The 12,022-nt window shown below is 42.1% G+C and overlaps 3 protein-coding genes across 3 annotated transcripts; all 3 read left to right on the top strand.

The window, feature by feature from the left end:
- The first annotated feature begins 209 nt into the window (after positions 1-209).
- Positions 210-702, top strand: LOC119482506 (histone H2A-like). Its single transcript, XM_037760044.1, has one exon. It carries the CDS (start codon positions 242-244, stop codon positions 623-625), a length of 384 nt encoding a protein of 127 aa, XP_037615972.1. The 5' UTR covers positions 210-241; the 3' UTR covers positions 626-702.
- A 643-nt stretch (positions 703-1,345) lies between these two features.
- On the top strand, positions 1,346-1,857 carry LOC119482508 (histone H4). The gene has a single exon (XM_037760046.1). It carries the CDS (start codon positions 1,535-1,537, stop codon positions 1,844-1,846), a length of 312 nt encoding a protein of 103 aa, XP_037615974.1. The 5' UTR covers positions 1,346-1,534; the 3' UTR covers positions 1,847-1,857.
- Positions 1,858-3,881: 2,024 nt separating this feature from the next.
- LOC119482499 lies at positions 3,882-5,145 on the top strand. Its single transcript, XM_037760036.1, has 2 exons — positions 3,882-4,732; positions 5,061-5,145. Exon 1 carries the CDS (start codon positions 3,884-3,886, stop codon positions 4,634-4,636), a length of 753 nt encoding a protein of 250 aa, XP_037615964.1. The 5' UTR covers positions 3,882-3,883; the 3' UTR covers positions 4,637-4,732; positions 5,061-5,145.
- The last annotated feature ends 6,877 nt before the right edge of the window (positions 5,146-12,022 follow it).

Raw genomic sequence — 12,022 nt, 5'->3', positions numbered from 1 at the left:
TGTATCCATTCCTGACATGGGCCCTTTTGACTGTATGTTATGTTATGGTGTAGAAATTCATGTTTGTAAATTACTGTAGGGCGGAAGTGTTGTACTTGCCAGGTGACGTTGACTTCTCTGATTGGGCGAGCGTCTGCTGTACCTGACCAATGAGCTACAAGCTCTTTGCTATATAAGCCGGAGTTTACCGTCATTAAAACATTCTGCTTTCTCGGACGTAAACAGATCGAACTTATTGAAGATGTCTGGACGAGGCAAAACCACCGGAAAGGCTAGAGCAAAGGCTAAGAGCCGCTCATCCCGTGCTGGACTCCAGTTCCCAGTGGGTCGTGTCCACAGACATCTGAGGAAGGGTAACTACGCTCAGCGTGTCGGTGCCGGAGCGCCGGTGTATCTGGCGGCGGTGCTGGAGTATCTGACCGCTGAGATCCTGGAGCTGGCTGGAAACGCCGCCCGTGACAACAAGAAGACCAGAATCATCCCCCGCCATCTGCAGCTCGCCGTCCGCAACGACGAGGAGTTGAACAAGCTGCTGGGCGGCGTGACCATCGCTCAGGGTGGTGTGTTGCCCAACATCCAGGCCGTCCTGCTGCCCAAGAAAACCGAGAAGGCCGCCAAGAAGTAAATCTCCATACCGGTCACAACTACCCCAACGGCTCTTTTAAGAGCCACCCACTCCTCTTAAAGAGATCATTCCTGATGAAAGCTTAAGTTACTCAAGCTAGTTGTTTTTCACAACCAAAATACTAATAAACTAAATAGACTGATTGAAAACCCTGTTACTAAAATTTGATGGTACAACTTTAAACAATGTAGCACCAATACTAAAATAAGTGTCAATGCTTTTACTTTGAAGTTAATTTATCTTATAAAAATTGATCAAGCATGGCGATGATTTGGTATACTTTCATTGTTATGTTTAACTTCATTTACTTTTATGTTGCACATTACTGATAAACTGCCAATCAGATTTTGATTGTTTAAGAACATTGACATAAATATCTATATAGTAAGAGGTACAAGAAATACTACTCCGTGCAATGTTATAGTGGTGATAACATAGTATAGTGCAGTAGAATATCAAATGTGATATGGTACAGGAATGTATAGTGTGTATATAAAAATATGGTACAGTATAATAATAGAAGCATTAATACAACTGAAATAAATAGACATACTTGCTATTTAGTGCTGGTAAAAGTAACAAAGTATATACATTATAAACAGCTGGAGGTATATGAATAATGTATATATACACTATTAGGTACAGTATAGTAATGATTTTAATCCACGGAGAGACAGTAATCCAGACAGTGACAAGTACGATTGACAGTGTCAATGGTTAGTTTTTATTTTGAAGGGACTTCATTTTAACCGGAAATTGGATTACACTCTCTAACTTGTTAAAGAGATAAGGGGGGAAAAGGCGGGCTGAGCTGTCTTCAACTACGTCCGCAAATGGCCTTTAAGTAGCGACGCTCTCCACTCCGTTGTATCAGTTTTTCTTCTACCGGACAAACTAAACTCTGACAAGATGAGTGGGCGCGGAAAAGGAGGTAAGGGACTCGGTAAAGGAGGCGCCAAGCGTCACCGTAAAGTGCTCCGTGATAACATCCAGGGAATCACTAAACCCGCCATCCGCCGTCTGGCTCGCCGTGGCGGAGTGAAGCGTATCTCCGGTCTGATCTACGAGGAGACCCGCGGTGTGCTCAAGGTGTTCCTGGAGAACGTGATCCGTGATGCCGTCACCTACACCGAGCACGCCAAGAGGAAGACTGTGACCGCCATGGATGTGGTGTACGCTCTGAAGAGGCAGGGCCGCACCCTGTACGGCTTCGGAGGATAAACCAATGACGACCTGATCTCTCTACAACACAACGGCTCTTTTAAGAGCCACCCAAACCATCCAAAGAGCTCATTTTCTATATTTTAATATCATAAATATACATATTTTCTGCTCTACATTGAATACATGATATCCAGCACACTAATCGCTGTTATTGCTAATTATTATTTATCATTAATAACGTGTTTTTTAAGAGCCACATAAATCATCTAAAGAGCTAATTTCTTGTATTTGATCTTAATGTTCTATAACCATCAACAAGTCCAAACTTCATTTTTCCAATGGGGTGGTCCATTTGTAAATTTAAATATTGTTTCTACAAAACTACATATCAGTGAAGCTTTCTTCTTCGGTGTTTATTGGCGGTTGGCAAACCATCTTAGAGGTGCATTACCGCCACCATCTCGACTGGAGTGTGGAACAGAAGGTTGTGCAGAAACAAAATAAAATAAAAAATAATAATAATAATGATGAAAACACTAGATTCGTTTAACTAAATCAGTTTTTCTTAAAAACTGAATAATTTCACTGTATATATTATCTGCTTTATTCCCTTATAGACCTGGCACTGAAAAGTCGTTGTGTTTTGCCTTCCTTAGTGACTGAAAAAGGTGATTCCTCTGGATAGTGTAATTACTGCAGTGTATCAGTACATGTTCAACAGTTTCTGGATGGTTACAGTGTGTACATTTCCCAGTTGGGTGCTTGCCTATTCGATAAAATGTATAATTAAGACCTGTATGTCCGATTCTCAGTCGAGTGATGATATTTTCTTCCCTTTTTTTAGCCCACCTTTCTCCCTGCCCTAACATGTTTCTGTATATTGTACATATGCCTTCTAGTTTCCTGATCATCCCAGTACTCCTGCCATACTTTTTGTGCATAGTTCTTGATGAATGGTTTAGCCTCAGCTTTACTTAATGGAATTTGTAATTCTATATTCTTAATTCTTAGTGTTTGTTAGGCCAGAATGTCTACTTGCTCATTTCCCTCCACACCAACATGAGCAGGAACCCATATGAATCGTGTACCTGTGTCTTTCATTTCCATCCTATACATTATGAGACATATTTCATTAATTATATCCGTTCTGACTGATGATCTACTAGATCCTATGCTTGTGAGTGCTGAAAAACTGTCAGATGCAATAACGGTGTTTTTTATTTCCCTCTCTATCCACTGCAGGGCCAATAATATTGCCAATATTTCTGTAGTATATACTGACACATCATTTGATACTCGTTTCTTGATGTAGGTCTCACTCACCGGGGTATAAACTGCTGCACCTGCACACCCTGTCTCAGGATCTTTGCAGCCAATTCCTGCTGTATATTGAGGTCTATATTTGGTAAGCGGAATAACCAGGGAGGAATTGAGGAAACTGAAACTGTAGAGCAATACTGGAATTGACATAACCCTATGTTTTCTGCCTTTGCCTCACCTACCCACCCAAAGCTTATGAAGTTTGTTCCCAGCAGTCTGTCAAAACACTTTTGGTAGGGTGAGTTTCATAATGCCCCTGAAGATTAACCCAGTATGCCAGCATTCATTTTATTCTTCTAATCCGTAGGGGCATTTCTCCCACTTCCACTCGCATTGCTGATACCGGAGATGTTCTGAATGATCCACTAACTAGGTTTGGTTGCTAGGCGCCGACGCGAGTGGCAGCCTGTCTTAGTAGCTCTCCGTGTTTCTACTTTCTTTGTCTTTTTTTTGCTACTTTTTCGTGACTTTTAACTTTCTACTGCGCTTAGTTTTTGTCAGTGATAGAATACGGCAAACTTTATGTAAATAGTTTCCTTTTTCACAGCCGTCTTATTTAGTTATTATATTTAGTTAGCCTGACCAACGGACATGATCGGACAACGGACGGACGGTGTATTCGTTTGAAGCGCTCCTCGCCTTTCGGGACCGAGTAGCAGCGCCACCGAAGGATTTACCTGCCGAGATACGGCGACACAGACGGGGATCAAGAGCCGGTGTGATCGTGAGGGGGGGAGGGAGAAGGAGAGGAGGAGATTTAAACCTTCGGTGATCATGGGGAATGTGAGATCTCTGGCCAACAAGACGGACGAGCTAGCAGCCCTGGTGAAAGACCAACGGGAATACCGAGAGTCCAGTGTGCTGTGCTTTACGGAGACATGGCTGAAGGGGATTATACCAGACTGCTTAGTGGAACCGGACGGATCCACGGTGGTGCGAGCTGACAGAGACAAACAGAGCGGTAAACAGAAAGGCGGAGGGCTTGCTGTTTTTGTTAACTCCAGATGGTGTAATCCCAGACACATCACTGTAAAGGAGCGCATCTGTACCCCGGACATGGAGCTGCTGGCTGTGAGTTTGAGGCCATATTATCTGCCTCGAGAGTTCTCACACTGCATCATAGTTACTGTTTACATTCAACCGAGTGCTGTGGCGGCGCAGGCGACTGACGTCATCCACTCCACCGTCGCGGGATTACAGACGAGGCACCCCAGCGCATTCATCATTGTAAATGGTGATTTTAACCATGTGAGGGTCTCCAGAGCCCTGTCGAACTTCACCCAGTATGTGACCTGTAACACCAGACACAATAAGACCCTGGACCTGCTGTATGCCAACATTAAGGAGGCATACAGCGCCACTGTTCTCCCCCCCCTTGGCGGTTCAGACCACAACCTCATCAGGCTTGTGCCAACATACAAGCCTGTTGTCAGGAGGCAGCCCGCCACCACCAGGACTGTTCAACAGTGGTCAGTGGAAGTTGAGGAGGAGCTGAGGGAGTGTTACAGGTCAACAGACTGGGAGTAGTTTGACAGGGTCCACGGTGAGGACATCGATGGACTCTCCCACTGCATCACTCACTACATCAGGTTCTGTGAGGAGAGCATCGTACCCACCAAAAAGGTACGCTGTTTTCCTAACAACAAGCCCTGGATCAATGGGGACATTAAAGCCCTGTTGAACAGGAAGATGAGGGCTTTCATGGCCGGGGACATTGAGGGGGCCAAGGTTGTCCAGAAGGAGCTGAAGAAGGAGCTGAGGGCGGCCAAGGACAGTTACAAAGACAGACTGGAGGGGAGATTAAAGGCCGACAGCTCCAGGGAGGTGTGTGTGTGTGTGTGTGTGTGTGTAGGGGGTGGGGGTTCAGGAAGATAACTGGCTACAAACAGCCGAGACCTGGTGTTGAGGGGACCCAGGAACATGCAAATGAGCTAAACCTGTTTTTCAACAGGTTTGACCAACCAACCCCCATGAGCTCAGCAGGACAGCCTGGGTCCTCACTCACCAACACCAGTGCCCCCCCTCCACACCTCTCCTTCCCCTCCTTCTCCTTCCCCTCCTCCCCCCCCCCCCCCCCCCCCCACCTTCCACACCTCTCCTCCTACATTCTACATTTATTTATTGACAGACTGTACACACTATGTTCACCCATTCACTCTGTATCTTTTAGATCTCTATTATTGTCTTTATAATGTTTGTATACCTTTACCTCTCCTGTGTTTCACTCTGTTTGCTGATGTTGCTGCTTTGACACCTGAATTTCCCTCCGGGGATTAATAAAGGTTCATTTTATCTAATCTTATCTTATCTTATCTTAATGATTCTCAAAGCCTGAGCTTGTAGTACATCTCATTTCTTGAGGTTTGATTCTGCTGCTGACATGTAAGCTGCACACCCATAGTCAAGGACAGATCTCATGAGAGCCCAGTATATATTTTGTAAAGATGCTCTACTTGCTCCCCACTCCTGTCCTGTCAAACAACCAAGTATATTGATGACTTCTTTTTACATTTGCTCCTGATTTGATCTAAATGAATGTTCCATGTGAGCTTTTCATCAAACCAAATCCCCAGAAATCTACAGCTTTGACTTGCTCCAGAGGTTGATCATACAGTTTTAGGGAAATGGGTGCGATTTTACGCCGTTTTAAGAAACAAATAACTTGTGTTTTTGCTACTGATAACTTGAATCCCCATTTATTCGCCCAGCTTGCATTTTCTTATTAACAAATGATACATTGCGGCCTCTTATCCAAAGAGCTCCGTCACCCGCGTACATAGATTTTCCTATGTTTTGCTCAAACTGAGAAAATATATCATTGATCATTATATTGAATAATAACGGACTACATACACTACCTTGTGGAGTTCCATTATCCACTGTATATACATTTGAATATTCTGCATCTACTCTTACCTGTATTTTCCTGTCAAATAAAAAGTCCTTCACCCAATTATATGCTCTACCACCAATTCCCAATGAATTCAATTTAATGAGTAACCCTTCTTTCCAGAGCATATCATATGCTTTTTCCACATCAAAGAAGACAGCTGTTACTACTTCTTTGTTGGTCTGTGCTTTCCTGATGTCTGACTCTAAGCATAAAACAGAGTCCATAGTATTGCGACCCCTACAGAACCCACTTTGATGTGGAGATAAAAGAGCTTTACTTTTCAGGAAATAGGTTAATCTCTCTGTAACCATACGTTCCATAATTTTGCATAAATGAGAGGTTAGGGCAATAGGTCTGTAACTACATGGATCTGATGGGTCTTTCCCTGGTTTTAGAATAGGCACTAATACGGCTTGTTTCCACACTGAAGGAAGTTGGCCAGTTTCCCAAACTCTGTTATCCAGTCTTAACACAGTGACCAGAGTGTTATCTGCCATGTGCGCTAACATTTTATAGCATACGCCATCTTTACCAGGTGTGGTCTGACGTGCACTAGTTATTGCTCTTCTCAATTCAAACCTACTAAAAGGCAGGTCTATTGGATCTTCTCATGTCTCTTTTTTCTCTAATATTTTTGAATTCTCCAATAAAACTCTATTTCTACAGCGCCTGGCCTCATCTGTTAGATTGTCGGAGCTGTGAACTTTCCTGAACGTTTGCGCCAGAAGTTCAGCCTTTTCTAGGTTGCTGACAGCCATTTGATCGCCCCTGTTCATCACTGGTAACTTAGAACTCCTTCTGATCCCACCCATTCTCCTGATCATGCCCCAGACATCTGAAAGCTGTACTTCTCTTCCAATACTGCTACAGTATTGCCTCCAAAATGTGCGTTTTTGGGTTCTTATTGTTCTCCTTACTATTGCCTGTGCCCTTTTATACTGGATCAAAGCATCCTGCCAATGAAGTTTTTTGAGTTCCCTAAATGCTTTATTTCTGTTTTTTATGGCTTTGCTACAGTCGCTATTCCACCAGGGTACATTCTTAATACGTTTAGTTCCTGTACTCTTTGGGATTGTTTCCTCAACGGACTGAATTATTTCATTAACTAGTTCACCATTAAATATATCCATTTGATAATCTTATTTAATTCCCTTGCACTTATCTCTTGATAAGCAGCCCAGTTAGCATTTTCCAACTTCCATCTAGGAATTTTCTTTCCCTTATCATAATAAATCTTTACACCAACTTTAGTCACTACGGGGTAGTGATCACTGCTCATTGAAGTATGCTTTATTACTTTCCATGTGCTTACACCTGCTAAAGTACTATTTACAAATGTTAGGTCAAGTGCTGCTTCTTTGTTTTGAGTGCAATTATACCGTGTTCCCTCCCCATTATTAATACACACCAAACAGTGATCATCTATAAATTCTTCTACAACTACACCATTTGCATCTGTGCTATTGCTCCCCCACAATGAATTATGTGAATTAAAATCCCCACACCATATTACATTGTTTTGCAATGATCCCCCTACATCCTCCAATATACCTTGACTTAATTTCCCGCATGGATTATAAAAGTTAATTATATCTATATCACCTCTGTCAGTCCAAACCTTAACCACAATGGATTCATGCTATGTGTTTACATGCATTATGTTGTAACTCATTTCATTCTGTATGAATGTTGCAACTCCTCCACCATTGCCAGATTCCCTATCTCTTCTAACTACAGAATATCCCTTTACAACAAAATCCCACTGTGGTTTCAACCATGTCTCTTGTATACATATTACATTAGGTTTCTTTTGTAAATTATCAATATACTTCTTAAACTCCTGTCCATTTGCTATTAAGCTTCTGGCATTCCATTGTAGCAGAATTAACACAATTCAGAGGATCCAGCCGATGTTTGAGAGGATTGTGTATCTTCATTAAGAATGTCTCTAACTGTTTCCCATTGTAACCCATTCACTTCAAGGTACTTCTCAGCTGATCTGACAATTATTTTAATCCTTTCATTGCGACTTTTTGACTGTGCCGAACAGTTGATTAATTCTGCCATAAAGAGCACAAAGTCACTTTTTCTCACTAGCAGAGTTTCCTCCTTCAACTTATCACATCCCCCATATTTTCCAACATCTTCATTCACAGTGTTATTTTGCTTTGTCACCTTTATGCCTTCTGAAACCTTCTTTGCTGCCTCTGCATAGCTGATTCCCTGATACACCTTGACTCGCTGCACCTCTGCCGCTCTTTTGCTGACCTCACATCCACTGTACGCTAAGCTATGTTCTCCGCCGCAATTGCAGCATTTCAGCTTTGCTCCCTGGGCACATTTGCCGTGGTCTCCACCACATCTTCCACACCTTTGCTTTCCTTTACACACAGCCGCCACATGTCCAAATCTTTGACACTTAAAACATCTGAGTGGTGGGGGAATATACAGCCTGACATCATAACACATATATCCGATGTAGATCTTTTCGGGAAGTTTTCCCTCCTCAAAAGTGATCAGGACTGAGAGACTGTCACATTTAATCCCATTTCTGTTTGATTTCATGCGTTTGACTTCACTTACTTTTGCATTAGTTATGTTTGCTTTAACATCGTCATCTGGTACATTTACTGGGATCCCTGAGATGACTCCCTTGACTAGTTTTTTGTCACCAGCTAGGGAACATTGTACTTTCCTGCCATTTATTTTATTCATCCTGATTGCTCTCCCTTGTTGTCCTCCATCCTTGCACATAATCAACAGTGATCCATTTCTCAACACTTTAGCACTCTTTATCTCTCCAATTTCCTTACATATTGGATTCCACTCTCCAAAAGAAACCCCTTCTTGCGCAAGTTTAACGATTACCTTATAATCATCTCTCCTCCTCTCTGTTACAGCTTCTCTGTCAACATAATAACTATCATCCAATATATTATTTGGATTCTTTTTACGTTTCTTTTTCCGAACAATTTCCCATTCTCCATAACTCCCGCCACTTAATTCCATCTTGCCTAACTCGGTTCCTGATCCGTCACTTCCCTCTGCCATCTCCTGTCCAGTCACAGCCCAGTGTTGGGAGAGAAAAATAAAGAACTAATGGTGCTCTCCAAAAAAAGAAAAGTGGACAGCGAAAATAGAGCATTTAATCCGGAATGGACAGACTCATTTCTGTTCATACTTCCCACTGGGAGCACTAAACCAGTGTGTCTCATATGTTCAGAAACCGTGGCACTTATTAAAAGTGCCAATGTGAAACGCCATTATGAGACAAAACATAAAGGTTTTGAACAAACACTCAAATCTGAAGTGAGATCACAGAAAAGAAGTAGTCTCAGAGCCCAATATGAGCAGTCCACCAGGATCCTGAGCCACACATTCACTGCCCAAAAACGTGCTCTCGTTCCCTCAGAGCTGCTTGGATTTTGGGTCAACACAAAAAGCCATTTACTGATGGAGGGGTTGTCAAAGAATGCATGAGTGCAGTAGCTGAAACACTTGTTGAGGGAAAACAAAAACAAGAGCTTTGTGATCAAATAAAGCAAATACCCATGTCAGCGTCATCTGCCGCAAAGAAAAGTGAAATAGGAACTCAGGACGTGTTAACCCAGCTAGATGAAGCCATGCGTAAGGCACCATGTGTAGGCTTAGCTGTGGATGAGTCCACTGACATGTGTGACAATGCTCAGCTTTTAGTGTATGTCAGGTCTTTCAACACAGACCAGAAAGCATTCTGTGAAGACCTGTTAGGTGTCACTCCCCTTCAGACCAGTACAAGAGGAGAAGACATCTACCTGGCCATTAAGGAGATGTTAACAAAGAGAGGAATAGAGCCAAAACAAGTGGTTTCAATAACCACAGATGGAGCCCCTGCTATGATAGGGAGACAGAAAGGAGTTGTAGCAAGACTGAAAGAGGACAATCCTGAGCTCATAGCTTACCATTGCATCATTCATCAATCTGTCCTCTGCGCCTCCCTGTCAGATGAGCATGCTGATGTGATGAATACAATGATGAAAATGATCAATTTTCTCAGTGCATCCTCTTCCTACCAGCATCATATGCTTAGGGAATTCCTCTTTTGATGCCAATGCTGATGATCTTTTGCTGCACAACAGTGTGAGATGGCTCAGCAAAGGCAGGGTGTTAGTGCGCTTTTGGTCCATCAGGAGGGAAGTAGCATATTTTTTTGGCAGAGCTAAGAAGTCAGAAGGCAACACCGTTTTCTCTCTTTTTAGAAAATGAGGAACAGATGGATAATGTGGCCTTTTTGGTTGATATCACTTCACATCTGAATGAACTGAATTTGAGGCTACAGGGCAAGGACAATTCAATTTGTGAACTGATGACAGCTGTCCGTTCCTTTCAGAGGAAACTTGAGGTGTTCAAGGAAGACCTGCAGGGAGACTGTGCCCACTTCCCAGCAGTGCAGGAACAGGAACAGGTTCAGGAACGGAGAGATGTGTCTTCTTTTGTTGACTTTATTGATAAGCTGATTGTAAACTTCAGCAATCGTTTTGACAGCTTCAGCTTTGGACAGCAGCTCACCATGTTCATTCAGAACCCATTTCTCATCACAGATGTCAGGGGGTTCTCAAGGAAGTCACACAGCACTTTAAATGGGTAAATGCTGGGCCTCTCCAGATGCAATTGGTTGATCTCCAAGCAGATGTGGCCCTGAAAGAGCAGTTTGTAAGAACTGACCCTTCCACTTTCTGGCTCCAAATGGTCCCTGAGACAGCTTTCCCAGGTCTGAGGAAAGTAGCCCTGTACATCTTGACCATGTTTGGCTCCACATACAAATGCGAGGCAGCTTTCTCCACAATAAACATAATAAAAACTAAATACCGTTCCAGGCTCACCAATGAGCACCTCCACATGTGTATGAGAATGGCCCTGACTCCATTCAAGCCCAGGTTTAAAATCGAGCTAGAGCTCAATTCTCTCACTGAGCAAAAACGTGGGGGAGTGGGATATAAGAGGGGAAGAAAGTGATACTCTAAAACTGTTCAATTGTTAAGATGTGTTGAGATTGTAAAGATTGTTGAGACTGTAAAATTGGTTGAGACCGTTGAGTCAAGATGTGAAACAGAAAAGGGGAAATTCAAGCTTTTCCTCCCTTTATTTTATTTTTCTGAAGTTAAGCACTTTATTTGAACATGCACAATTTTCACATTTTATTTATTTTGTCTTATTTTGAAATGCAGCCCTACTTTTATTTAGTTAATGAGAGAACATTATACATATCTGCAGTCATACATATATGTTCAGTTCTATGTCGTACTGAATTCATTTGATTTAACAGTCAGGTGTTGATTACATGCAGATGTTGAAACAACTACTAGGCTACTTAAATATATATCACACTAAATAGCTAGACATGATCTTCCGGACCTTTGCTTCAAAAAGTTTTCTCTAACTGGACCTCTTTAAATTTTAGTTGAATACCCCTGCTCTAGCAGGTTCAGTTTTAGAGTGAAGACACATATCATATGAAACTAGAAAACCTAACATGTCAGGAAGGAGGCTAAATAAAGCTCCAAAGTTGGGCTAAATTTTAGCGATGAAATACTGCCATGGCCATTTTCAAAGGGGTCCCTTAACCTCTGACCTCAAGATATGTGGATGTAAATGGGTTCTATGGGTACACACGAGTCTCCCCTTTACAGACATGCCCACTTCATGATAATCACATGCAATTTTTTTAATGCATTATTAATATGTTATTGTCTATTTTCAAAATGGTGTATTTGAATATTTCTGCATACTGGGGTCCCTAAACAGTCTTGAATTACACAAAAATAATTAATTCATGTTTATTTCGGATTTATGACCAGAACAACTTAATTAAATTAATCTCAAGGTTCCCAGCTTTCAGATGATATACAACACTTCTATGTAACATCTACTGTTGACCAGCTATCTCCCCCTAAAGACCTCCTGTACCCCCATAAGAAAGACTAAAACAGCTATATTGTGGGTCTAAGATGGTCAATACATAGATAAATAAATAAAAATCA

This window comes from Sebastes umbrosus, chromosome 23 (genome assembly GCF_015220745.1).
Source record: "Sebastes umbrosus isolate fSebUmb1 chromosome 23, fSebUmb1.pri, whole genome shotgun sequence".
Taxonomy (NCBI): domain Eukaryota; kingdom Metazoa; phylum Chordata; class Actinopteri; order Perciformes; family Sebastidae; genus Sebastes; species Sebastes umbrosus.
Note: the sequence above shows the minus strand (reverse complement) of the source record. Positions and strands in the feature narration are given on the sequence as shown.

Coding starts and splice junctions, on each gene's coding strand:
- LOC119482499 (XM_037760036.1), top strand. CDS start 3,884: ATGGGGAATGTGAGATCTCTGGCCAACAAGACGGACGAGCTAGCAGCC.
- LOC119482506 (XM_037760044.1), top strand. CDS start 242: ATGTCTGGACGAGGCAAAACCACCGGAAAGGCTAGAGCAAAGGCTAAG.
- LOC119482508 (XM_037760046.1), top strand. CDS start 1,535: ATGAGTGGGCGCGGAAAAGGAGGTAAGGGACTCGGTAAAGGAGGCGCC.